The sequence below is a fragment of the Bos taurus genome, chromosome 17, assembly GCF_002263795.3.
Source record: "Bos taurus isolate L1 Dominette 01449 registration number 42190680 breed Hereford chromosome 17, ARS-UCD2.0, whole genome shotgun sequence".
In the NCBI taxonomy this organism is placed as follows: Eukaryota; Metazoa; Chordata; class Mammalia; order Artiodactyla; family Bovidae; genus Bos; species Bos taurus.
The window spans coordinates 72,372,481-72,399,051 of record NC_037344.1 but is presented as its reverse complement, the minus strand read 5'-3'; the positions used below and the strand labels follow the sequence as shown (position 1 = coordinate 72,399,051).

Below are 26,571 nucleotides of genomic sequence, written 5' to 3'. Positions count from 1 at the left end.
CCAGACCCGGGTTTCCACACTCCACCTCTACGCCCTTATGCCTTAGGCCGCCTGTCCCAACACAGAAACCTGGGAAATGGCAAATTCAACTGAAAAACCAGCAGGGATTCCTCCACACTCCTGCAGACAGATGAGCTTGTCCCAGACACAGGTTTAACTGAGAAACTTTAATAGGGAAGCACGTCTCTGACAGGCCGTCGGGGGGCCGGGTGCGGGAGTGCGGCCGCGCCCCTTCAGTACTCCTCCCCTTCCTCGGCCTCCGCCTCCACCGAGTCCACGCCCACCTCCTCGTAATCCTTCTCCAGCGCCGCCAGGTCTTCCCGGGCCTCCGAGAACTCGCCCTCCTCCATGCCCTCCCCCACGTACCAGTGCACGAAGGCGCGCTTGGCGTACATGAGGTCGAACTTGTGGTCCAGGCGGGCCCAGGCCTCGGCGATGGCCGTGGTGTTGCTCAGCATGCACACGGCCCGCTGCACCTTGGCCAGGTCTCCCCCCGGGACCACCGTGGGGGGCTGGTAGTTGATGCCCACCTGCCGGAGAAGGACAACATGGTCAAGTGGGGAGTGTGGCCTCGGAAACGGAAGCTTGTTTTTAAAAATGGGGGCCGTGGACCCACTTTACATGATGCCCTGTACGAACGGGTACTGTCTTTTTCGGCAGTATCTGCCACAGTTTAATACCCTACACTTTCACTTGCTTTTCAGTCTTCTGCATGACTAAAACATCTTGCCACATACACACTTTTATAATGAGAAAACCTAATACAAACATGGAAAAAGAGTCCACAAAAATGGTGCACCCCTGAGCAAACGGTTGTTAACATATGAAGTCACACTCAGACTGACAAGTGAGGATTCAACACCGTCAGGGGTGAACTTTCTTTCGTGGGGACAGCAGTGTGACCTCCTGTACCTCCCCAGACTGGCCTCTCCTCTGGCTCAGACTCAGCCAGGACGGGAAGCCTGGGCACAGTGCCAGGCACCCCACAGAGTGCTGCCCAGCTGAGAATGCCTTGGGTGGCAGCCTTGCCTTCTAAAGGTCAAAGTAAGGGCACTGAAAGGAAACTTCCTCAAACCAAGAAGAATGGAAGAAGAAAAGACCTCCCTGGTGGTCCAGATGCTGCGGTTTACTGCAGGGGGCCAAGGGCTGATATCTGGCCCAGGGACTAAGATCCCCCCTGCCGGGTGACATGGCGGGGGAAAAAAAAAAAAGCTTTCAACCCCAACCTATAACCTAACCTCAGAGACCTGCAAACATCTATGGAAGGTGTAACTTCGTGGATATTTCCAGATTGGTGAAACCCGTCACATACACTTTATCCCTGAGAGTCACTTTACATGTGTGAGTTGTACACCCTCAGATGGTCCGCGTCAAGGTGTCTTGAAGTGGGGCTCACAGAGGCCAGGTGGGTGCAACAACGTGGGTGTGGTCAGAGGCAAGCTCTGACATTTAAAATGGGAAAACGAAGACCCACACATCGCTGCTACTTGTCCTCGTTTTCAATCTACAAAGGCCCTGGAGATGGCAACTCCCAGACACTGAAGGGACCCCTCAGGGCTCAGACGCGGGATCCAGCACTTTATCTAACCCAGATCGCTTGGGAAAAAGGACTCAACGAGGAAGAGGGCGCAGGGTTAACAAGCCCAGGCGTGGCCAGGCGCTTAGCCTGGTGATCAGGGGTCTAAAGTGGGACATTCTGGGACTTGGCTTCAAATTCAGGATGCTCTTCTCTGGGCAGACGTTTCACTGTGACACTAAGCACAGTTGGAAGAGCCACTGAATTAGTGTGGTTTTGTATGGGAGGCGGCACTCCAAGTCGGGCTTGGAGAAACAGCAGTGAGCCACCCTTGGCCCCACAGAAAATACTGCACAATGAATGGAAGATCCTCTGTACAGAAACAAACGCTGCCTAAGATTCAGTGACAGCTCGTCACTGAAGTAATGCGGAATCGAAACCCATTGTTTCTATCACAGATGATCCCCCAGACTCTGACCAGGTTCTTGGGCAAGCAGCGGGGAAAAGTGAGGACAGGCAGGCCTGCGGTCAGGGTCTCTGAAAGCTCCCTCCTCCTGTCGCTGCCCCTGAGGCCGTTAGGTTCTAAAAGCTGTCTCAGCCTCTGTCTCTGAAGTGTAAGATGTTAGTAATGTTAGCCCATGAGCATTATGGATTGGTTGTGAGAAGTAAAGGTACATCAAGTATGGGTCGGGATCGAGGCGTCCAGCACACTGATTACTAACCTTGCTGTCCCTACAGCCCAGCTGCCCTGGAACAGGGGACCCTCCGCGCGGGTCAGCACCCTGCCCCGGGGCCGGCCACGGGCAGAAAGCTGCGCACACGCCCCCGCCCAGCCTACCTTGAACCCGGTCGGGCACCAGTCCACAAACTGGATGGTGCGCTTGGTCTTGATGGTGGCGATGGCCGCGTTGACGTCTTTGGGGACCACGTCCCCCCGGTACAGCATGCAGCAGGCCATGTACTTGCCGTGGCGAGGGTCACACTTGACCATCTGGTTGGCCGGCTCGAAGCAGGCGTTGGTGATCTCGGCCACGGACAGCTGCTCGTGGTAGGCCTTCTCGGCCGAGATGACCGGGGCGTACGTGGCCAGGGGGAAGTGGATGCGGGGGTAGGGTACCAGGTTGGTCTGGAACTCGGTCAGGTCCACGTTGAGGGCGCCGTCGAAGCGCAGGGAGGCCGTGATGGAGGACACGATCTGCCCGATGAGCCGGTTGAGGTTGGTGTACGTGGGCCGCTCGATGTCCAGGTTGCGCCGGCAGATGTCGTAGATGGCCTCGTTGTCCACCATGAAGGCGCAGTCCGAGTGCTCCAGGGTCGTGTGCGTGGTCAGGATGGAGTTGTAGGGCTCCACCACGGCCGTGGAGACCTGGGGCGCCGGGTAGATGGCGAACTCCAGCTTGGACTTCTTGCCGTAGTCCACCGAGAGCCGCTCCATGAGCAGCGACGCGAAGCCCGAGCCGGTGCCGCCCCCGAAGCTGTGGAAGATGAGGAAGCCCTGCAGCCCCGTGCACAGGTCCGCCTGCGGGAGGGAGAGGCGTGAGCCGGGCCGCACGCGCCGCCGAGAGCCGGGCCTGCCCTCCCTGCCGGGAGCCCCCGGGCCCCCGCACCAGTTTGCGGATGCGGTCCAGGACCAGGTCGACGATCTCCTTGCCGATGGTGTAGTGGCCACGGGCATAGTTGTTGGCCGCGTCTTCCTTCCCGGTGATCAGCTGCTCCGGGTGGAAGAGCTGCCTGTAGGTCCCCGTGCGCACCTCGTCTGCGGGGGGACAGCGGCCGGGCTTGGAGGACGCCGGTCCCGCCCCCGTGGCCGGCTCCGGGACCCGCCCGTCTGCAGGCCCGCACCGTTCCTCCCCGGCCTGCGGTCAGGTCTCCCGGGAGAGTCTCCAAGACAGATACGCCCCACCTGCCATTTTCGGCTCCGGGGGCCCATCGACCCAGAAGAAGTCTCAGCGTGGTGGGTTCCCAAAGGACGGGAGTGCCCTGGCGGCTCTGTGGGCACCTCTCGCCCACACCCGCCGCTCCACCCCAGGCATCACTGGGACGGTCCTGCCACTCTGGACGGATGCCAGCCTGACTGCCCCGGGCACCCCCTGTGGCCTGGGTCTCCCGGGCTCCGGGGTGCCTGTCTGTTATCTCCTGGGTGGCCCCTCTCCTCGGAAACTACCTCGGGCTTCTGACCGGGAGGCACCCGGCGAAGGTTCTGGGCTTCCCTTGCCAAGTGGGAGGGGACCTACCGACCACGGTGGGCTCCAGGTCCACGAACACGGCCCTGGGCACGTGCTTGCCGGCCCCCGTCTCGCTGAAGAACGTGTTGAAGGAGTCATCCCCGCCGCCGATGGTCTTGTCGCTGGGCATCTGGCCGTCGGGCTGAATGCCATGCTCCAGGCAGTACAGCTCCCAGCAGGCGTTGCCGATCTGGACGCCCGCCTGCCCCACGTGGATGGAGATGCACTCGCGCTGGAAGCAGAGCAACGAGTGAGGCCTGGCGACACGGCCGTGGTCTCTGCACAGCATGCAGATGTACCTGACTTCTTAAATTAATAGTTCTACTATCTTTTGGTTTGTATCTAATATACAAACCAAAAGATATTAGTATCTATATTTAGTATCTAATATAAATACTATATTAGATAATAGTATCTAATGTCTTAGGGTCTTGTCGGACTTTGTCCCACAAACTTCCCAGGTCAATAGGAGCCCAACATGCTACTGAAGAAGAGCAGAGAAATAGTTCCAGAGGGAATGAAAAGGCTGAGCCAAAGCGAAAACAACGCCCAGTTGTGGACATGTCAGTGGTGAAAGGAAAGTCTGATGATGTGAGAACAACAAGGCAGAGGAACCTGGAGTGTCAGGCCCATGAGTCAAGGCGAATTGGAAGTGGTCCAAACAGGATTAGCAAGAGTGAACATCAACATTTTAGGAATCAGTGAACTAAAATGAATGGGAATGGGCAAGTTTAATTCAGATGACTATTGTATCTACTACTGTGGGGAAAAATCCCTTAGAAGAAATGGAGCAGCCCTCATAGTCAACAAAAGATTCTGAAATGCAGTACCTGGATGCAATCTCAAAAATGACAGGATGATCTCTGTTCGTTTCCAAGGCAAACCATTCAATATCCCGGTAATCCCAGTGTATGCCTTAATCACTAATGCCGGAGAAGCTGAAGTTGAATGGTTCTATGAAGACCTACAAGACCTCTAGAACTAACACCCAAAAAAGATGTCCTTTTCATCACGGGACTGGAATGCAAAAGGAGGAAGTCATTTTCTGTCTGAGCACCTGCCTAGCCAGCATGGAGACAGACCTGAACTGTGAACAGGAATACAGTCATTATAAACGTCTTCCCAACACTCAATAAAAAGCAGTAAAAACCTACACAAAATTAGCATCAAGCCATTCTGTTTCCACCCAAGGCTGGATTTACCAACCTGAGGTAAGCAATGGCTCAAAAAATCAGACACAGTGTATGAAATAACACTTCTCAGTCATCAGACAACAGGCAGCACAGAACAGTGAGTGAGTCCGCTGAGCAGGGAACAAGGCAAGCCCGGCAGAGGTCCCAGCACATCCAGGCTGCAGCTGAGAGAGGAGACCCAAGCAAAGCCCCGGGATCGCCCAGGGTTGAGTAGGGGAGTCCTGTGTTGAGAGGCCAAGGCAGCTGGAAAGTCTGGTGCTGGAAAAGAGACAGCTGCACCAAGGGGGCCCAGGGCAGCAGGGAGGCCCAAGGTCCTCACTGTGGCTGCTCAGCACAGGGAGGGAGTAGCTGAGCCCATGCCTGCTGTGGCAGGAAGACGTCCTGAGGCAGAGAGCTCGGGGAGGGGGGGGTGGTCCTCAGCAGTGGGGCCAAGTGAGGCCAACCCTCAAGACTGCCCTGAACCCACCCAAGAAAGCTTAAGAGCAGGACACAGAAGGCTCAAACTCTTCCCAGGTATATTTACAGCATCCCAGCAGAAAGCTTCGGAGAAGGCAATGGCACCCCACTCCAGCACTCTTGCCTGGAAAATCCCATGGATGGAGGAGCCTGGTAGGCTGCAGTCCATGGGGCCGCTAAGAGTCTGACACGACTGAGCGACTTCACTTTCACTTTTCTCTCTCATGCACTGGAGACGGCAATGGCAGCCCACTCCAGTGTTCTTGCCTGGAGAATCCCAGGGACGGGGAGCCTGGTGGGCTGCCGTCTATGGGGTCGCACAGAGTCATACACGACTGAAGCGACTCAGCAGCAACAAGGAACTACTGCACAGCAGAGAGAACTCTGCTCAGTGTTCCTCGGCAGCCTGAAGGGAGGGGAGTCTGAGGCTGAATGGAGACATGTACGTGTATGGCTGAGTCCCTCTGCTGTCCACCTACACTAGCACAAGGCTGTAAATCAGGTATACCCCAAAACAAAATAAAAACTTAAAAAAAGGCCCAGAAATGACAGATGATTAGTAGATTAATTACAGAATTAGAATTATATGCCTCAGGAAGGTACAGGAAAAATGAGCATAATACGGAGAAACACATTTGATATATAAAAAACGACCTAAATCAAATCGCCAATTATGAAAAAGAGTCTGAAATGAAAAACACACTGGGTGTGATTAATAACAGACTCTACATATTTTAGTAACTATAAATGGAGAGTAACCTTCAACGACTATATAAAAAATTGAACAACAAAAAACTCCCAGCAGATTATACACTAAGAAGATCTGAAATGATGAAACAGTTCTGGAAATAGTGGTTATACCACAGGTGAATGTCCTTAACAGTTAAAATGGTAAAAATGGTAACTGCTGTTGTATTTTACATACACACAAAAAAGAAATACTCAGCAATAAAAAGGAACTGTGTTGCAACAACATGGGTAAATCTCATAATAATGAGTGAAAGAATCCAAACAGCAATAACAAATTGACTCAACAAACCAAAAATCGTTATATAAAATCCTAGGAAACACAGAGACGTGGTTAAGCAGGGGAGGCAGAGGGGGTGAGGCTGAAGTGAGGATTCACAGAGGGCACCAGGTAACTTCCCTGGTGGCTCAGAGGGCAAGGAGTCTGCATGCAATGAGGAGACCCAGGTTTGATCCCTGGGTTGGGAAGATCCCCTGGAGGAGGGCACAGCAACCCAGTCCACTATTTTTTGCCTGGAAAATCCCATGGACAGAGGAGCCTGGCGAGCTACAGTCCATGGACACGACTGAGCGACTTCACTTCTTCTTCACCAGGTAACCTGGGGGTGATGGATATGTTCATTATCTTGATTGAGGTGATGGTTGCATGGGTGATCAACATGTTAATATTGATATTGCTGCTGCTAAGTCGCTTCAGTCGTGTACGACTCTGTGCGACCCCATAGACGGCAGCCCACCAGGCTCCCCCGTCCCTGGGATTCTCCAGACGAGAACACGGAGTGGGTTGCCATTTCCTTCTCCAATGCATGAAAGTGAAGAGTGAAAGTGAAGTCGCTCAGTCGTGTCAGACTCTTAGCGACCCCATGGACTGCAGCCTACCAGGCTCCTCCGTCCATGGGATTTTCCAGGCAAGAGTACTGGAGTGGGGTGCCATTGCCTTCTCCAATATTGATATTAAACCTTGTCAAATTACATACTTGCAAAGATCTTGCATGCCAAACTAAAAAGAAAAAAAGATCCCACAAGCCCCAGTGAAGATCAAAGATCACTCACACTGCACCTGAGACCTGAAGCAGCTAAATCAGTATGTGTTAAAAAGCTTGCAACTTGGTATTTTCAAAAGCTGAACAAACTGCAAGCACCTTTCTGGCCGTGCCGGTGGCACGTGGGGTCTTAGTTCCCTAACCAGGGATCGAGTTCATGCCTCCTGCATTGGAAGCACGGAGTCCTAACTAATGGACTGCCAAGGAAGTCCCCAAGCACTTCTTAATAAAGGTTTTAATTTTTAAAAATTCAAATAATACAAAATATATTTTCTGAAACTAGTATTAAATTACAAATCAAGTAACACAAAGATGTCTGCGAAATCCCCAAGTATTTGGGAATGGATAACAAGGAAAATGAGAAAGTATTCTGAAAAGAATAAAAATGAAAACAAGACGTACAACACTGTGGGCAGCGCCTGGAGCAGCGCGCGTACGTGTGCGTGTTGCACGTGTGTGTGCACGCACGCACGTGCTCAGCTGTGTCCAACTCTGCAACCCCATGGACTGCAGCCCGCCAGGCTCTTCTGTCCATGGGATTCTCCAGGCAAGAATACTGGAACGGGCTGCCATTCCCTTCTCCAGGGGATCTTCCCAACCCAGGAATTGAACCCACGTCTTCTGCACCTCCTGCACTGGCAGGCAGATTCTTTACCACTGAGCACCAGGGAAGAGTGTGTGTGTGTGTGTGTGTGTGTGTCTGTAAAATCTGATGGAGGGATCTTCCTGGTGGCCCAGTGGCTACTCCTCCGCCCTGCAAAAGCAGGGGTCCCAGGCTCAGTCCCTGGTCAAGGCACTAGATCCCCCATGCCCCAACTAAAGACCCCAAGTGCACAACTAAGGCCAGTGCAGTCAGATGAATAAATATTTAAACCAGAAAAAACCTGATGGAGCTCAGGGCAGGCCACCCCAAAATATGCTGGTGGCATACTAATTACTTCTAATTAACATTCCTTGAGGACCAGACGGTGGAAGAAGCAAACTCTGATCCTCCTTTGTCCCCTGAAAGCAGGTGAAAAGCTCCTGTTGGGAGGACAGAGGGCGCTGTGGTCCCTGGAGACAGGAGGTAAGGCTGAGAAAGCTGCAGAAGCAAACACTGTTACTGCTTCATTATCTTGCGACCCCCAGCAAAAACCCCTTTCTTTCTTCAAATCTTTATAAATAACTGATTCTTTGTCTAAAAAGATATATAAAGAGTCTGCTTTTGTCACTTCTCAGATCCTATACTGACAGAACTTCCATATATATAAAGTGAAATTTGATTTTCTCATGTCAATCTGTCTTCTATCAATCTGATCATTAGACCAACCAGAAGAACCCAGAGAGGAAAATTTTTCCTGCCTTACAAACTCTTCTGGGGCTTCCTAGGTGGTGCTAGTGGTAAAGAACTTGCCTGCCCAAAGCAGGAGACACAAGAGACTCAGATTCCATGCCTGGCTTGTAAAGATCCCCCAGAGGAGGGCATGGCAACCCACTGCAGTATTCCTGCCTGGAGAATTTCATGGACAGAGGAGCCTGATAGGCTACAGTCTATGGGGTCACACAGAGTCAGTCATGTCTGAAGCAACTTCACACGCACGCAGGCTTCTACTTTAATCAACTAGAACAAGAGCAAATATCCAAGTTGTGCAGACAAAAAAGCAAGTATAAGAAGCAATATAACATAAAAAGCCAAAACAAAACAAAAAAGGCATTAAAAAGCCAGTATAAGAAAAGAAACTGAACAGAAAAGAGGGGGGAAAAAACCCAGAGTAGAGTCAATGAAACCAGCACCTGGTCAGAGCTAAACAGCCAAACTGATGAGCCCCTGGCCAAATGTATCCAGAAAAAGACAAGACTAATTGCCAGTATCAGGAAGGAAAAAGAGGATTTCACAACTGATACAGATGGGATGGACAAATTCCTCACACACACTACTGAAGCTCATTAAAAGGAGAGAATCTGGGGATCCTGGCCGGCCAGTGGTCAGGACTCCGAGCTTCCCCTGCAGGGGGCACAGGTTCAATCCCTGGTTAGAAAGCAGTGCAGCGAGGTTGGGAAAAAAAAAGGCTGAGTGAAGAGAAAATGGCCATCCAAATGGCCATGAGACAGAAAATGTTAAACACAGGTATTATTTTCCCATCAATCATGATCATATTCCATTTTTAAACTCTAAGCTCTTAAGAGTGTAGGTCTGGAAGGCTAGAAATTCAGCTTCTGGTCTTGTCCTTAGTAAGTGAAAGAAAAGGGCCCAAATCCTAGCTGATTTTCTAGTTCTTTCTGATTCCAATCAAACTGCAATGCTGAACCAGAAACACATTACCCTCTGAGGCCAGGCAGGTTCTCCAGAAGGTACTCAACTTTGTGATGAGCCTCTAGGACGCAGAAAATAGGATTTTACAAAAATTTCTGCTGCTGTAATTCCCATTAAATTCATCTTGAGACATAAACCCTTCTAACACAAAGGGGAGGTATCTGCAATGGCTGACGCTTTATCGGAGTTCAGTGCAATTTATTTCAGGTTATATTCACACCAACTCATCACCACCTCCCCCTCACCACATGTTTCCGAATTTTGTTGTTTAAACTAAGTACCATGAACTTGACATTTCAACTTGAGAAGACCCTGTTACACCAACAAACAATGGCTGAATAGCTCTTCTAAAAGTGTTAACCATTGTATTTTTCTTATTCAAGATAAAGCCTTTGCTAAAAACAACAGCCCTTAATGCACAAACTCCTAATCCTAAAGCATCCTTTTACCCATCAGGTAACAGAGAATACCTTTCCTTTATACTTGGAATAATTCACTGCTAGAAATAAATGTTTTTGAGCAGCTAGATATTATGGTGTTCAATAGTCAAGAAGAGAAACCTCAAAACCAAGTGTTGCAAAGGGAGAGTGCACAGGCTAGTGTGAGTTATTAATCCAGTTATGAACTTTCTTCAGAGTTTGAAAGCTACCACAGGGATGAGAAGAGGAGGATGATATCAGTCTCAGTTAATTGGAAACAAGAGAGACGTGAACTGGGCCAGGTAAAGCCCTGCCAGGGCTCATTCTAGCCTCTCCACATAAGGGTGACTGGTCTAGGACACGCAGTGACAGAGGTGCTGGCTGCCTTCCACTGGTGTGCAAATTATTAATGTCATTAATAATTCAACAATTAACTAGAAACCTACGACTTGAGAACAGAAAAATGAACAAATCGAAGGCAGAAGCCTAACCCTGCTGCGGGAAAACAGGAATTCTCATATAGGTGTTGGTGATGAAAGGGAATCTCAAACTATGTCTCATTCACTTCTGGGGCCCCACATACACCAGTGAGAAACACCGCAGGCACAGATTCCTCCCCGCAACTCCACGCGTAAAAGACTGGAAAATACCCAACATCCAGCGATTCAAAACAGGCTCAAGACACGCAGCCACCCCTAGAATACTAGGCAACGACTGGTAAACAAGGACGCAGGTCTTTGCTCACGGAGGGACCCCTGCTGTTTGAACACTGAAAAAAACAGACGCGAGAAAAGGGGAATATAAGCGTCTATTCCTGTTTGCTTGGTTTTGCTTTAAATGAACAAAACACCTCACAACCCTAATTGAGGGAGCCACTTCTTTTCAGCACATCCGGTCTTCCGTCACCCAGTATCTCAAGGCCTATTTCCGTAAGTGCCCTCGTGAGCTCACACACAGACCAATAAGAGCGCTCAGGCACAGACCCCTGGCTTTTGCTTCGAGAAAGAAGAGTCTGGAACGGCGAGGCTGGGAGCCATTTACTGCACTGGCGAAGTGAGCCGCGCCCGCCCGGGACCAGCACGCTCCAGACACCAGACCGCCACAAGAGCCTGTCACCCGGCCCGCCGCGCGTCCCGGCCTAGCCCCCGGCCCCCCAGCCCCGTCGCCCGTCCCCCCGGCCCCGCCACCCTCCAGCCCTGTTTCCCAGGCCCCGCCGCCGGTCCAGGCCCGTCCCCCGGCCCCGCCGCCGGTCCAGGCCCGTCCCCCTGGTCCCTCAGCCGGTCCAGGCCCGTCCCCCGGCCCCGCCGCCCTCCAGTCCTGTTCCCCAGCCCCTCAGCGGGCCCAGGCCTGCCCCCTAGGCCCCTCCGGCCCCTACCATGGTGGTCACCCCCGGGCCACAAGCCTCTTCAACCTCTTCTCAGTCCGACGCCACGCGCCCAACTGCCTAGCGCTTCCCCGCACTGCGTGTCCTGATTGGCTCGCCGGCCGCCGGCCACAGGATGGCCATTGGCTCTGACCGCTCTGGGTCCCCGACCCCGGCCAGGACAGCAATGGTGATTGGCCAGTTCTCGCAGGCAAACTCGCTTTTCACTGGTCCTCACTTTGGGCGGGAAGCGACGACCAGGGCTTGTTCTGCGTCGGCGGGAAGCTGTGCGCTGGTGCCTCCTGAGCCACCGCGAAGGGCGGAGACGGGCCGGCGGTGGAGGCCTCGGTGGTTCATCCGTAAATTGCGGAGCTGCGCGGGGCGCAAGAAGAAGCAGGGCTGGTCCCTGCAGCGGGTTTGCGGGCCTGGCAGACACGTGGAAACACTCTTCAGTTGGCAGCCTGTTGCTGGTGGCACGTGCTGCCGACCACGTGACAGGCCCCGGGAAGGCGGTGCCACGAAGCTGGGGAGGGCACTTCCGCTTTCAGGGACCGGACTTACGCAGGGGTCTCGAAGTATCGCGAGTTTCCCAAGGATCAAAGCAGGGCAGGTGGGTGGGAGGGCGAGGCTGGGCTGGGCAGGGGAACAGGGACGTTGGAAACTTGCAGTGAAGAAGGGCAGATGGCGGCCAGGCCAGGGCCTGGGTACCTGCCAGTGGGGGCGGGTATACCAGCTGGCAGCCGAGGCGGGTTAGCTTGGCCATTTTTTACTGGGGAGGTGGGACAGGAGACCTCACAGGTGGCCATTGCAGGAGGCCAGAGAACTACACAGACCTTGGCTGAAGGACACATGGGATTTCCCAGGTTCCTGGAAGGGGGGCTGGATACCCTCAGTTCACCACTCTCCCAAAATCCCCCGTTCCTGCTCCTGGTCCGTGGGAGAATCTGTGTTTACCCGAAGAGAAGAGCCCCTTCTCGGCTCTTTTAAGCACAACCCAAATGAGCTGAAACCTTTGAGAAGGCAGGTCCAAAAGGGAGTTAAGTCAAGCAAATATAAGTAAATATAAATTATATATAATAATCTATAGACATAAATTATATACTAAGCCAGGTGTTGATTGCAGCCATGAAATTAAAAGATGCTTACTCCTTGGAAGGAAAGTTATGGCCAACCTAGATAGCATATTCAAAAGCAGAGACATTACTTTGCCAACAAAGGTCCGTCTAGTCAAGGCTATGGTTTTTCCAGTGGTCATGTATGGATGTGAGAGTTGGACTGTGAAGAAAGCTGAGCGCCGAAGAATTGATGCTTTTGAACTGTGGTGTTGGAGAAGACTCTTGAGAGTCCCTTGGTCTGAGAGGAGATCCAACCAGTCCATTCTGAAGGAGATCAGTCCTGGGTGTTCATTGGAAGGACTGATGCTGAGGCTGAAACTCCAGTACTTTGGCCACCTCATGTGAAGAGTTGACTCCTTGGAAAAGACTGATGCTGGGAGGGATTGGGGGCAGGAGGAGAAGGGGACGACAGAGGATGAGATGGCTGGATGGCATCACTGACTCGATGGACATGAGTTTGAGTGACCTCCGGGACTTGGTGATGGACAGGGAGGCCTGGCGTGCTGCGATTCATGGGGTCACAAAGAGTCAGACACTACTGAGCAGCTGAACTGAACTGAACTGAAGCCAGGTGTTGCAGTGGCAAGAAATCCACCTGCCAATGCAGGAGATGCAGGAGACGATTTGATCCCTGGGTGGGGAAGATGCTCTGGAGAAGGAAATGACAACCCATTCCAGTATTCTTGCCTGGGAAATCCCATGGACAGAGGAGCCCCATGGTCTACGATCCAAAGGGTAGCAAAGAGTCAGACATGACTGAGCAGCTGAGCACACAAAAAGTAAACAAGGTTAAAAGCATAGATGAGGGACTTACTTGATGGTCCAGTGCTTACGAATCCACCTTCCAATGCAGGGGATCCAAGTTAGATCCCTCGTCAGGGAATTAAGATCCCACAGGCTGCAGGACCACTACTGAGCCCTCTTGCCACAACTGAAGAGCCAGCATGCTACAACGAAGACCTGGTGGCCAAAATTTTTTTAAAGTAGGTGAAAAATGCAGATTTCTTACCCTGCCTACCACTGCTAGGTCAACAGAGGCTGGGGTAATATTCACAGTGGCAGACCAAATGATCTGGGTTTGAGCCACACTCATCACCACCATGGATTCAGTGTGACTAATTTCAGCTCCATTTCTCCCTTGCTTCGAAAGATTTCAGAGACTGTGGCCTGGGGGTTAGAAGGGTGGGGCAGCTAGCCAGAGAAAAACAGAAACCCTTCTCTTCTTCAGGGAGGTCCAACAGGATTGGTGCGAGGAACTTGGGCCAGCTGTGGGCAGAGGGGCTGACCGGAAATGAGGGAGAGCGATCAGCCCTAGTAAGAGCTGGGACAGGTGCCAGTGCCAACGGCAGGGGACAGAAACAAGGAAGAGGGACATCCCTGATGGAAAACTAAGATTGTGCAAGCCTCGAGGCTCAGCCCAAAAGGAAAAACAAAAAGGAAGAAGGAAGAGCTGGGAAACCAGTTCATGGGGAGGAGTCATGAGGGTCAGTTTGGAGAGAGAACACGGCACAACACGTTGATGGGCTTTGAATGGTGACCTCTGGGCTAAATGTGGCCCAGGGGAGAATAGCAAACTCAGGGTGGCCAGCATTAGAAAAGAGAGGACAGAAGCTGCAGCAGACAAAAGTGGAGAAAAAGATAGCAATGACACGGGAAAATGTAAGATTTCTTTGGCCCCAACTCCTTTGTCCCACTGTTTACCAAAGGAGCATCTCTGTTGGGCAACCAGAGGTTTCATCTGGTTCTCTGGCCACTCAGCCCTTCCTGTCCCTGGAGTTCTTTCTTACAAACAATGGATGCTTTATCTTTTATTTTTATAACAATTTTATTCACATACCATAGTATATGCAGAGTCCATCATTCGAAATGCCGGGCTGGATAAATCACAAGCTGAAATTGAGACTGCCAAGAGAAATATCAACAACCTCAGATATGCAGATAATACCACTCTAATGGCAGAAAGCAAAGAGGAACTAAAGAGCCTCTTGATGAGGGTTAAGGAGGAGAGTGAAAAAGCTGGCTTAAAACTGACTGCAGCCATGAAATTAAAAGACGCTTGCCCCTTGGAAGAAGAGCTATGACAAACCTAGACAGTGTATTAAAATGCAGGCACATCAGTTTGTCGACAAAAGTCCATTTAGTCAAAACTGGTTGTTCCAGTCGTTGCGTACAGATTCGAGAATTGGACCATAAAGAAGGTGGAGCACTGAAGAACTGAAGTCTCTTGAGAGTCCCTTGGACTGCAAGGAGATCAGACCAGTCAGTCCTAAAGGAAATCAACCCGGAATAATCATTGGAAGGACTGATGCTGTTAGCTGAAGCGCCAATATTTTGGCCACCTGATGTGAAGAGCCAACTCACTGGAAAAGACCCTTATGCTGGGAAAGATTGAAGGCAGGGGGAGAAGGGAGCAACAGAGGATGAGATGGTTGGACAGCATCACCAAATCAATGGAGATGAGTTTGAGCAAACTCCAGGAGTTGGTGAAGGACAGGGAAGCCTGTTGTGCTGCAGTCCATGGGGTCACAAAGAGTCGGACACAACTTAGTGAATGAACAAATAATACTCCCCAGCTTAAAACGTACAGTTCCATTTTTTTTATATCCACGGAACTGTGCAACCATTGGCACTATCTAACTTCAGAACATTTAATCACCCCAAAAAGGAGCGCTATACCTGGGAAGCAGCCACTCCCCACCCCCGCCCCCACCCCATGGAAACCATTACTCTACTCTCCGTCTCCATGGATTCGCCCAGTCCTATAAATAAAATGACACAATATGTGGTCTTTTGTAACCGGTTTTTTTCACTTAGCATAATGCTTTCAAGATTTATCTATGTGGTATCACCACTTCTTTTTTTGGCCACGCCTCACAGCACACATGATTCTAGTTTCCCAGCCAGGGATTGAACCCACACCCCCTGCACTGGGAGCATGGAGTCTTAGCCACCAGACCACTGCGGAAGTCCCACCAACTACTTAATCCTTATAGAAAAGTCATATTCCACTGTATGGATATTTCATATTTTATTGACCCGTCGTCAGTTGGATGTTTGTGCTGCTTCTGCTTTTCGGCACTTCTGAGTAACGCTGCTATGAAAACTGACCTGCAAGTCTTTGCACGGATGCGTGTTTTCATTTCTTGGGTATACACGTAGGAGCAGGATGTCTAAGTGACAGCGAAAGTCGCTCAACCGTGTTCCACTCTTTGCGACCCCATGGACTGTACAGTCCATAGAATTCTCCAGGCCAGGATACTGGAGTGGGCAGCCTTTCGCTTCTCCAGGGGACCTTCCCAACCCAGGGATCAAGCCCAGGTCTCCTGCATTGTTGGCGGATTCTTTACCAGCTGAGCCACCAGGGAAGCCCAAGAATACTGGAGTGGGTAGCCTATCCCTTCTCCAGCAGATCTTCGTGACCCAGGGATCAAACGGGGGTTGCACGCGTTGCAGGCAGATTCTTTACCAACTGAGCTATGTCTGGATCACACAATTAAAGGAGGAAACAGAGCAGGCTCCATCTTGGGCCGGACTGTGGACTTTGAACTCTATGCCCAGTATCTATGGAAATGACATACCAGCTGGAAAACCAGAGCACCAGAAGGAATAGCCCCAGGGCTCGTACCTAGACTCTCCACCTGAAAGAATGCCCTAATTATCTGTGTAACTGAATAGAACCATACATTCTATTCTGCTTATTGGGGTATGACCACAGGCCTATTGATAATTGTCCACTGTTATCTACCTAGGCTTAAGGCACATGATCATGGGTTAAGTTTGATTGTATCTTTTCCTTTGTTCAGACTAGTTTCAGGGAATTTGGGGAGGTGGGTTTGGGCACGTACACTTAGGGTATATAAGGTTTTCACAAAAACTGGTCAGGGTCCTTAGCTAAGAGGAGACTCTCCCTTGGGCCCGCTGGTGTAATAAACTCCACCATCTGCATTGTCTTTCTGAGTGAGTTTGTTTCCTGGAACGCGTGGCTACAACACAATAACTTCATGTTTAGCATTTTAAGGAATTGCCCAGTGGTTTTCCAAAGCATTTGCGCCAACTTACCATTCCCACCAGCAGTGCACGAGGGTCCCAGTCACCCCACATGATCTTCAACACTATTATCTGACTTTTGATGACAGCCATCCTAGGGGTACCGCGCGCTGTGGTTTGCCCTAATAACGAATGACGTTAAGAGTGTTTCCACGTGCTTGTTGGACATCTGTATATCTTCTTTGAAGAAATGTTTTGGGACTTTCCTGGCGGTCCAGTGGTTAAGACTCGGGGCTCCCGATGCAGGGGGCCCAGGTTGGACCCCTGATCAGGGAACTAGATCCCACACGCTGCAACTAAGAAATCACACACCCCCAAGTAAAGACCCTGCAAGCCGCAGTGCAAATCCCTCGGGGGGCCGCAGCAAAGACCCAGAGCAGCCAAATAAACTTGAAATAAAAAGAGCAGGAAATGTCTATTCAGATTCTTTACATGTTTTTAATTGAGTTGTTGAGTTGTGAAAGTTCTTTACATATCCTGGATACAATCTCCTTATCGGATATAGGATTTGCAAAACTCTTTCCCACTTTGTGGATTTCTGTCTTTTCACTTTTTGGGGGGCCGTGCTGCCCACTGGCAGGGTCTTAGTTCTCTGACCAGGGAGGGAGCCCCCACCACACAGTGAGAGCACCAGGTCCTAACGACCAGGCTGCCAAAGAATTCCCTCTCCACTTTCTTGATAGCGTTTATTTATTTATTTATCTTTTACTCTTTTTTTAAAAAATTTTTTTCTTTCTTTTTGATGATATCCTGTGAACACAAAAGTTTTTAACTCTGTTGAATTTCAACTCATCTACGTTTTTCTTAGATTGCTTGAACTTTCGGTGTCACATTGGGGAAGCTGCTCCCTGGAGACCCCACTGGCCCCTTGTTACTGTTCAGTCACGAGGCTGTGTCTGACGCCAGGCTCACAGCACGCCAGGCCTCCCTGCCCCTCACCAGGTCCTGGAGCTTGCCCAAGTTCATGTCCATTGAGTCGGTGATGCCATCCAACCAGCTCATTCCCTGTCACCCTCTTCTCCTTCTGCCTTCAATCTTTCCCAGCATCAGGGTCTTTTCCAATGAGTCGGCTGGTCACATCAGGTGGCCCCTCGGTGGGTGTCTAACCAAAAGATATAACCGAGTCAAAGAGCTAGGGAAGGAAGACTCTGTTACTTGCAGCAAGTGAAGACAGCTCCAAGGCTATCTCCCAGAGCGGTGTCTCTCCCACCAGCAAAATCGAGGCAGACGTAAGTTAAGGGCACAGGAGTCTTCACAAAGGGGCTTGAGCAGGGAACGCAGCATAGAATGCTAGCAAAGGCGGACAAAGTCCAGACCCTGGTTGATTGGATCATGAGGGTCAACAGAGTGAACACCATCATTCCTTAGGTTCCAGTTAATCTGGTTATGTTAAGAAACTATATTGGGTTCTCTTGCTTCAGGGTCTTCCTATACCTCCTTCAGGGACCTATCTGTACAAAATCACCACCTAATCCACATTCATCAAGAGTTATTCATATGTTTTCCTGTAAAAGTTTGTTGAGAGTTTATAACCCTGTTGTCTCGTGTTGTCTCGTGTCTCCGTTTTGTAGGGTCAGGCAGCCTGCAGGGGTCTTGAACAGATATCAGCCCATCCCAAGGGGGCATGCCCCAGATAACAGACTCACAGCTAAGTAATCTGAATTCCTAAGAACTCCTCCTGATAAGCATTCTCTCCCACCTTCCGGGAACAGACCCCCCCCACCCCGTGCGATCCTCAGATAAGCTTGCCAAAGCCCCACTCTTTCTGCTTTTGACCCATCAATCCAGACCCAGCCTGGAAAGCCCAAAGCCCTCCACCCGCGTGCTAACTTACTTCAGTCCTGTCCGACTCTGCGACCCCACGGACTGTAGCCCGCCAGGCTCCTCTGTCCATGGGATTCTCCAGGCAAGAATACATGAATGGATTGCCATGCCCTCTTCCAGGGGATCTTTCCGACCTAGGGATCAAACCCCTGTCTCTTATGCCTCCTGCATGGCAAGCAGGTTTTTTCTTTCTTTTTTTTTTAACCACTAGCACCACCCTCCACCTGCAGACCCCAGTAAAAGCATCCCGCAGGTCCTGCCACACTTTGTGCCCGCACTGTGCCTCAGCTGCCTGGTGCAGCTGGCAGAGTGCTGAGTACCTCCTCCAGGACCGGTGAGGCGCAGACTTCTCTCTCCGCTCCGTCATGGCCTCTTGATCGCAGATTCGTCATCCAGCACCTTCCGCGCTCCACTTCAGAAAAATTTAACAAAGTCTGTTTTGCATTTCAGCTCTTACATTTAGGTCTTGGGTCCATTTTGAGTTAAGTTTTGTATCCTGTGTGAGGTAGGGGTTCAACTTCATTTATCTACGTGAGGATATCCAGTTGTTCCAGACTATTCTTTGCCCCACTGAGTCGTTTTGGCATCCTTGTCAAAAGTCGACTGGCCATCAGGAGAATGAGAAGACAGACTAGGAGGAAGTATCTGCAAAAGACGTAAAGGACTGTTGCCCAAAATATACAAAGAACCCTAAAAGCGCAACAATAAGAACATCAACAACCCAATTGAAAATGGGCAAAAGATCTGAACAGACACCTCACCAAAGAAGATACACAGATGGCAAATAAGAACATCAAGATGCCCTACACCATATGGCATGAAGGAACTGCAAATTAAAACAACAGGGAGGTGCCACTAGCACTTACTGTGTGTGTGCTTAATCACTCAGGTGTGTCCGACTCTTTGCGACCCCATAGACGGTAGCCCGCCAGGCTCCTCTGTCCATGGAATTCTCCAGGCAAGAATACTGGCGTGGGTAGCCATTCCCTTCTCCAGGGGATCTTCCTGACCCAGGGATGGAACCCGCGTCTCCTGCCTTGTGGGCAGATTCTTTATCATCTGAACCATGACACACTTACTCAGACAGCCAAAATCCGATGTGCTGACACCAGCACATGCTGGTAACGGTGTGGAGGCCAGGCGCTCCCGCTCTGTGCTGCCGGGGACGCGGACAGAACGGCCACTCTGGAAGACGGTCTCGTGATTCTTCATAAAACTAAACGTACTCTTATCACATGACTGAGCAGTCACACTCCTGGATATTTACCAAAAGAGTTGAAAACTTAACGCCCGCAGAAAAAGCTGCACGCGGGTGTTTATTCATACTTACCAAAACTTGGAAGCAACCAAAATGTTCTTCAGTAGGTGAATGGATAAACTGTTGTACATCCAGACAAGAAATACAACACGGCACTACAAAGAAATGGGCTATCAAGCCATGAAAAGACATTAGGCACCCCCTAAAAAAGGTATAAGACCTTTAAACATAGTACTAAGTGGAACAAGCCAATCTGAAAAGGTTTCATACTGTATGGTTCCAACTACATGGCGTTTTGGACAATGTCCCGTGCAGCTAGTAAAAAGATCAGTGGATAACTTAAAAACATGTCTATCCTGATTTCAGTCACAGTCCTGGTGATGTAGCGTTATATTTAGTTTAGAAATAAAGGAAGCATGAGTCCTCAAACTCTGTTCTTGTTCAACACTGTGTTGGCTATTCTAGGCCCCTGCATCTCCACATAACTTTAGGATCAGCTTGAAGATTTCCGCGCAATAGGCAGCTGGGCTCTGAATAGGGATCGCGCTGCATCCACAGGCCCGTCTGGGGAGTGCAGCCATCTTGAGTGCGTTAAGTCTACAGTCCATGAACACGGGCTGTCCTTCCACTTACTTAGGTCTTCTTCATTTCAGTGATGTTTGGTAGATTTCCACGTATAAGTCTTGCACTTCTTCTGTTAAATTTACTCTGAGCATGTTTATAAATAAATTTATTCTTTCTGGTGCTACGTAAGTAGAATTGTTTTCTTAATTTCATTTCTGGATAGCTCACTGCTCGTGTGTAGTGATGCAACTGATTTTTTAACATGCATCTTCTATCCTGTACTTTTGCTGAACTTGCCTATTAGCTCTAATATTCGTGTGTGTGTGTTCTTTGGGATTTTCTAGTACATGGAGTCATGTCATCTGGGACTACACAGTTTTCCTCCTTCCTATCTGGATTCCTTTTATGTCATTTTCTCACCCAACTGCCAGGATTAGACCCTCCAGGAAGGCGTTGAAAACGAGAGGCGGGAGTGGACATCTTTATGCTCCTGCCAGGAAGGGGAGGCTTTCAGGCTTTCACCACTGAACACAGGAGCGCAGGGATTTTCATCGATGGTCTTCATCAGGTTGAGGCCAGTCCTTCGATTCCTAGTTCCTTGAACATTCTTTTGTTTTTTGAGATGATCATGTGGTTTTGTCCTTTATTAGTATGGTGTACTACATTGATTGATTTTCATATATTAAGTGAATCTTGCACTCCTGAGATAGATCTCACTCCCTTTTTATGCATTCCTGGATTTGATGAACTAGTATTTTGTTGATCAATTTTCTGTCTATAGTTTCTCCTTTTTTTTTTTTTGGCCACAGGACCTTAGTTCCCAGACCAGGGATTGAACCTGTGCCCCTGCAGTGGAAGCTCAGAGTCCTAACGCCAGACCGCCGGGGAAGTCCCATCTACATTCCTAAGGGAGGTTGGGCTGCACTTTTCTTGTGATGTCTTTGCTGGATCTGGTATCAGGGTAGTCCTGGCCTTGCACAGTGAGCTGGGAAGTGCTCCCTCTTCTTCCTTGGGCACGGGGGTCCCTGCCATATCCTTGGCAGGCTGCAGTTTACTGTCAATCAAGCGTGGCCTTGACTACCGGCTGACGGGAAGAGCACTCGGCACAGAAAAAGTCGGTGCCCTGAAGCACGTGTACCAACTCTCTCAGGGTCATCAGGAAAGCCTCTTGGGACCTCCTGTTATAAAACTGCCCAGCCCTCTGGGTTTGAAATGCATTTTTCTGCGTTTCTGTGGAGGCACTTCAGAACAAAGACTACCTGCTCAGTTCTGGCCACACGGGAGCAAGTTAAGGCAGACGTCTTTCCTGCAGGAAGTGGGAGCCCGTCTGAGAAGCTCCTTAAGACATTATCAGCCCGGGACTCCCCTGGTGGTGCAGTGGTTAAGACTGTGCTCCCAATGCAGGGGCCTGGAGATTTGGTCTGTGGTTTGGAACTAAGATCTCCATGCTGCAAGGCACAGCCGAAAGTAAATGAAAAGAACAACTGCTACCATTATCATTAAAAAAAAAAAAAGCAAAAAGCAGCCAAACAACAGAAAGGAGCCACGGGGCTGGCTAAGGCAGTGTCCCAAGTGGTACCAGGTTGCGGGGAGGGGGGGGTGCCCCACCATCCCGTCAGGAGCCCACTGAGCCAGACAGACTGCAGGGGCCCCTGAAACCCTAATTCTACAAGCCACATAGGAGCCTGAAAACGAGTACGGGAGGAAGTGGCTACCTGTTGTGGCTTGGCTTTGTTCAGATGGATCATCACCATTCTTCCACGAAGGAGTGAACACTCACACCCGTGTTTTCACTTTCAAAGAAGTGAGACAAAGATGCCCCTCCGTCCCAGGAACAAACACACCTGTCACGTGACGGGACGTGGGCCTGGCCGAGCCTCTCACTGACGTCACCGGGGGGGGGCTGCCCTGGGGCCCCCCAGGGTCCTCCGGGCCTGACACAGGTGCCCCTCAGCTAGAAGTGGCAGCCATTGGCATCTGAGGGGCCTGGGGGTGCCGGGTGCTGGCGGGCGGTAGGTGGTGCCCCGCAGACTGCTTGCTCCTTTGGGACACTCTGCAACCAGAGGCTCAGAACAGCCAGCAGGGCCTCTTGCCAACTCACAGGCCCTCCCAGCCGTGTATGCGGTGGCTTCCTGCTGCCCCACGCTGGCCACTCGGCCAGCCCTGAACCCTCGGCTCACCAGGGCCAGCCTGACTCTGGAGGGCCGAGAGCCCCAGAGTTGGGGGTGGCAGGATCAAGGAGGGAGTCTGCTCCAGCGGGATGCAGGTGGGCTCCAGACCCGTCCCCTGCCTCCAGAACTGCACCCGCTCAGGGTGACCCCGCTGGCCTTGGCCCGGGCTTCCTCCCAGACCCAGGGATGGGGCGCCCCTGGAGCCAGGGTGAGCAAGGTGCGGCCGCGCTGGCTCAGGCGCCTGGGGGTGGGGGCGGGCTCTGCGCGCGCAAGGACCGCACGGGCGGGCTGGGAGGGCGCAGTGCGCAGAGTGGCGGCGGCGGCTGTGGCGGCGGCAGGTGGGTGGCAGAGGGGACGGGCTCGGGCTGGGAGGAGGCGAAGGCTCGGGTACCTGAGGAGTGGGTGGTGAGGCTGGCTCCAGGGGCGGCGGCAGCGAGTCTGGGTCGAAGGCGCAGCCAGGAGCCTGGGATCCCCCGCTCGTTCGGGCCGCTGCGCGGCTTGCGCCTGCGGGGCGGAGGAGGGGGATCCGGCGTCTGAGGCCAGGTGGCAGCCCGGGAGACGCCCAGCGCCTGTTCCGGGTGCTGGAGGCCTGGCCCAGCTCCCGGGAAGCCTCGGGTTTCCACCTGGCTCTGGGTTCCCAGGTCCGGAGGCTGGGCCCCCAGTCTGGCTCCCTGGGGCTGCCACCCCCCGCCCCACCCCCACCACAACGCGCCCAGATTCAGCTCCACTTGGTTCCCTGCCCTGCCCTGGAGGCAGACGGCCCTCCCACCCAGCCCAGCCCAGCCCTCTGGCAGCCCACTGTTAAGGGCGCCTGGGACCCAGGGTGCAATCGCACTGCCGGCAGGGCAGCCCGTCACTCCGCTCTGGCCCTGGTAGGTGCCTGCAGCTGGCTCCGGGCTCCTCTCTGCGCCTCTCTGCCCACGATGGCTCCGGGACGGCCCTGCGCTGCCGGCCTGGCACGCTTCTGCCAGAAGCTGAAGCGGCGGAAGCTGCTGGCGGACAGCAGCATGGCGACGTCGCTGCAGCGCTGCCTGTCCGCGCTGGACTTGACCCTGCTGGGGGTGGGCTCCATGGTGGGCTCCGGCCTCTACGTGCTCACGGGCGTCGTGGCCAAGGAGGTCACGGGCCCTGCCGTGACCGTGTCCTTCGTCGTGGCCGCCGTGGCCTCCCTGATGGCGGCCCTGTGCTACGCGGAGTTCGGGGCCCGTGTGCCCCGCACGGGCTCTGCCTACCTGTTCACCTACGTGTCCATCGGAGAGCTGTGGGCCTTCCTCATCGGCTGGAACCTCGTGCTTGAGTACGTCATCGCCAGTGCCGCCGTGGCCCGCGCCTGGAGCGGCTACCTGGACGCCATGTTCGACCACCGTATCCAGAACTTCACCGAGGCCCACCTGGGTGTCTGGCAGGTGCCCTTCCTGGCCAGAAGTCCAGACTGGCTGGCTGCAGGCATCATCCTTCTGGCCTCTGCCTTCGTCTCCTGCGGGGCCCGCGTCTCTTCCTGGCTCAACCACACCCTGTCGGCCGTCAGCATGATTGTCATCCTCTTCATCGTTGTCCTGGGCTTTATCCTCGCCCGGCCCAGCAACTGGGGCGAGGCGGAGGGCGGCTTTGCACCCTTCGGCTTCTCCGGCGTCATGTCTGGCACGGCGACCTGTTTCTACGCCTTTGTGGGCTTCGACGTCATTGCCGCCTCCAGCGAGGAGGCCCGGGACCCGAAGCGCGCTGTGCCCCTGGCCATCGCCCTGTCGCTCGGGCTGGCGGCCACCGCCTACATCCTGGTCTCTGCCGTGCTCACCCTCATGATCCCCTGGCACAGTCTGAACCCTAACTCTGCGCTCGCCGACGCCTTCTACCAACGGGGCTACAGCTGGGCCGGCTACCTCGTGGCAACTGGCTCCATCTGCGGTGAGTGGGGTCCTGCCCTGGTCTCCCGGGGTGGGTTGGCGGGGGGGACCACACATCTACATCTGGGCTTCAGTTTTACCAGCTGTAGCCCAGGGAGGTGCTAATTATTAGACTCCACCCAGACTTGTGGGCAGGGACCTGCTGGCCCCCTTATATGTGGGATGTCGGCCTGGGCACATGCTTCCTGTTCAGAGGGACTCAGCCATCACCAGATTGCCCCCTCCCCAGCCTGCAACCTAGACTGAGGTGTCCCATTCCTGGGCTGGAGGAGCGGTGACTGCCCTGCAGCTTGCAGGCACTCAGGCTCACTCCGAGAACCCCGATAAACTCAGGCGCCTCTGGGGTGCCCAACTGCTGGGTGCGCTGACCAGCCCTCGCCCTCTGCCGCAGCCATGACCACCGTCCAGCTCAGCGGCCTCTTTTGCCTGCCGCGTATCATCTACGCCATGGCCGCCGACGGGCTGTTCTTTGAGATGTTTGCCTACGTACACCCCCGGACGCAGGTGCCTCTGCTGGGCATCCTGGCGTTCGGGGCCCTCACGGCCGTGGTGACGCTGCTGCTGGACCTCGACGCCCTGGTGCAGTTCCTGTCCATCGGCACCCTGCTGGCCTACACCTTCGTGGCCATCAGCGTGCTTGTGCTGCGGTTCCAGACGGCCTCTCAGTCCCGCTCGCCCAGCCTGGCCGGCTCCGGCCCGAAGGCCAAGGAGTACAGCTCCTTCTCTGACCACTTGGAGCTGGTGGGCGCAGGGCACGGCCCCGAGCCGGGGCGGCTGCGGCCAGCCCTGAGGCCCTACCTGGGCTTCCTGGACAGGGGCAGCCCCGGCGCGGCCGTGCGCGGGGCCGTCTGCGGGCTGGTGGTCTCCGCCATCGCCCTGGGCTGCGTGCTGATGCTCGGGCACTCGGTCCTACGCCTCCCCCTCTGGGGCTTCCTCCTGCTGCTGCTGTGCAGCAGCGTCACGTTTCTGCTCAGTCTCCTCGTCCTGGGGGCCCACCAGCAGCAACGCCTGAAGGACACCTTCCAGGTAACCCCCTGCCGCCCCCCGTACCCGCCGTCAGCCCACCACCCCGCGTCCTCCGCCGGGCACGTCCCCGCGTCTGCGGGTGGGCCCCAGGCTCCAGCGCTCCAGAGGCAGAAACAGGCTTGGAGGCCTGCAGAAGCGGGCCCTGGGCCAGTGGGCCCCTGCAGCCGACCCAGTCCTGCCCTTGCCCCCCCAGATGCCCCTGGTGCCCCTGATTCCAGCTCTGAGCATCGTCCTCAACTTCTGCCTCATGCTGAAGCTGAGCTACCTGACCTGGGTGCGCTTCACCATCTGGCTGCTGATAGGTGAGTGGGGGCTGGGCTGGGGCCCGGGGCCTGCTTCTGGGGGCGGAGTCGGGTGGCGGTGGTGAGGAGGCCGAGCAGGGCTGGGGCCTGCTGCTCATGCTTGCACCACCCCGGCAGGACTCTTGGTGTATTTCGGCTACGGCATCTGGCACAGCAAGGAGAACTGGCGGGAGCCGCCGGGGCTGGTCACCGCCCGCTACGTAGCTTTCTCCGACGGCAGGGTGGAGGAGACGGTGCGGGACCCCGGCCAGGCGCCGGCCCAGGGGCCTGGCAGTCCGTGAGAGCTGCCTGCCCTCCATTTAGGGCAGCTCGGTGGACTCGCGGGCCTGCCCACCTGAGGGGGCCCCTGGGACCCACGGACTCTAGTTTAGAGGCCGGTGCTGCCCGTCGCCCTTGGAGTGGGCGCGGCCGGTGCTGGGGCGGTGGACTCTGCAACCCCTTCCAGCTACTGGGGCCGGTGGGGAGGACGCCCTGTCTCGGGGACCCACAATAGGTATCGCTCAACCAGCCGTGTGGCCGTGTCATGTCCGTGGATCTGGAGGCATCGAGTCCTCACCAGCCCCTGGGAAGGGCTCGCTCGATTGTCAGTGTGGAACAGGGTCGTGAGGGTGGAATGCTGGGGTTCCGTGCAGGGGAGGTGCCAGCCTGGGACAGCCCTGGGCTGAGGACACTCAGGCCAGTGCCCTCTACCCTTCCGAGGGTGCCACAGCCCCCCATGCGCCAGCACAGAGGGGCAGAGTCAGGCTCACCTCCCGCAGGGGGTGCGCCTGACACAGGCGCCTGGGGCCCGGGGAGGCTGCCTAGAAGGGCAGCAGAGTTCCAGGGTACCCTTGTCTCCCTGGCTCCCGGAGAGCGTGGCGTGTGCCTGAGGCCCCCCTGGGGAGGCAGAGGCATGCCCGCATGAGCACACGCACCTCCAGACATGTACCCATGGGCACAGAACGTGCAGACTGAGTCCCTAGGCCACTAGGCTCAGACCCTGGTGCCTCCCCGGGCTGGGCGCCCGAGAGCCTGAATCCTCCCCAAGTGCCCTCTAGCTCTCCCCTGACCCCTGGTTCTTGGGAAGGGCCCAGGCCCAGCCCGCACGGCCCGTCGGTCTCCCAGG

General features: G+C 53.6%; 2 protein-coding genes across 7 annotated transcripts; one reads left to right on the top strand and one right to left on the bottom strand.

The window, feature by feature from the left end:
- Positions 1–148: 148 nt before the first annotated feature.
- Positions 149–11,722, bottom strand: LOC100295712 (tubulin alpha-3 chain). Of its 2 annotated transcripts, none has more exons than XM_024977879.2 (5): positions 11,494–11,722; positions 3,751–3,973; positions 3,124–3,272; positions 2,355–3,035; positions 149–530 (listed from the first exon to the last, which is right to left on the bottom strand). In XM_024977879.2, exons 2-5 carry the CDS (start codon positions 3,869–3,871, stop codon positions 234–236), a joined length of 1,248 nt encoding a protein of 415 aa, XP_024833647.1. In that variant the 5' UTR covers positions 3,872–3,973; positions 11,494–11,722; the 3' UTR covers positions 149–233. The 2 variants fall into 2 exon arrangements, with proteins under 2 accessions (XP_024833647.1, XP_002694727.1); XM_002694681.6 differs by lacking the exon at positions 11,494–11,722 and adding an exon at positions 11,268–11,375.
- Positions 11,723–22,214: 10,492 nt separating this feature from the next.
- On the top strand, positions 22,215–25,975 carry SLC7A4 (solute carrier family 7 member 4). 5 transcript variants are annotated; one of them, XM_005218204.5, is made up of 5 exons: positions 22,215–22,329; positions 23,111–24,139; positions 24,530–25,164; positions 25,358–25,466; positions 25,584–25,975. In XM_005218204.5, exons 2-5 carry the CDS (start codon positions 23,158–23,160, stop codon positions 25,745–25,747), a joined length of 1,890 nt encoding a protein of 629 aa, XP_005218261.1. In that variant the 5' UTR covers positions 22,215–22,329; positions 23,111–23,157; the 3' UTR covers positions 25,748–25,975. The 5 variants fall into 5 exon arrangements, with proteins under 5 accessions (XP_005218261.1, XP_024832822.1, XP_059731884.1 ...); XM_024977054.2 differs by having other exon boundaries at positions 22,215–22,442; XM_059875901.1 differs by having other exon boundaries at positions 22,215–22,451.
- Positions 25,976–26,571: the final 596 nt, after the last annotated feature.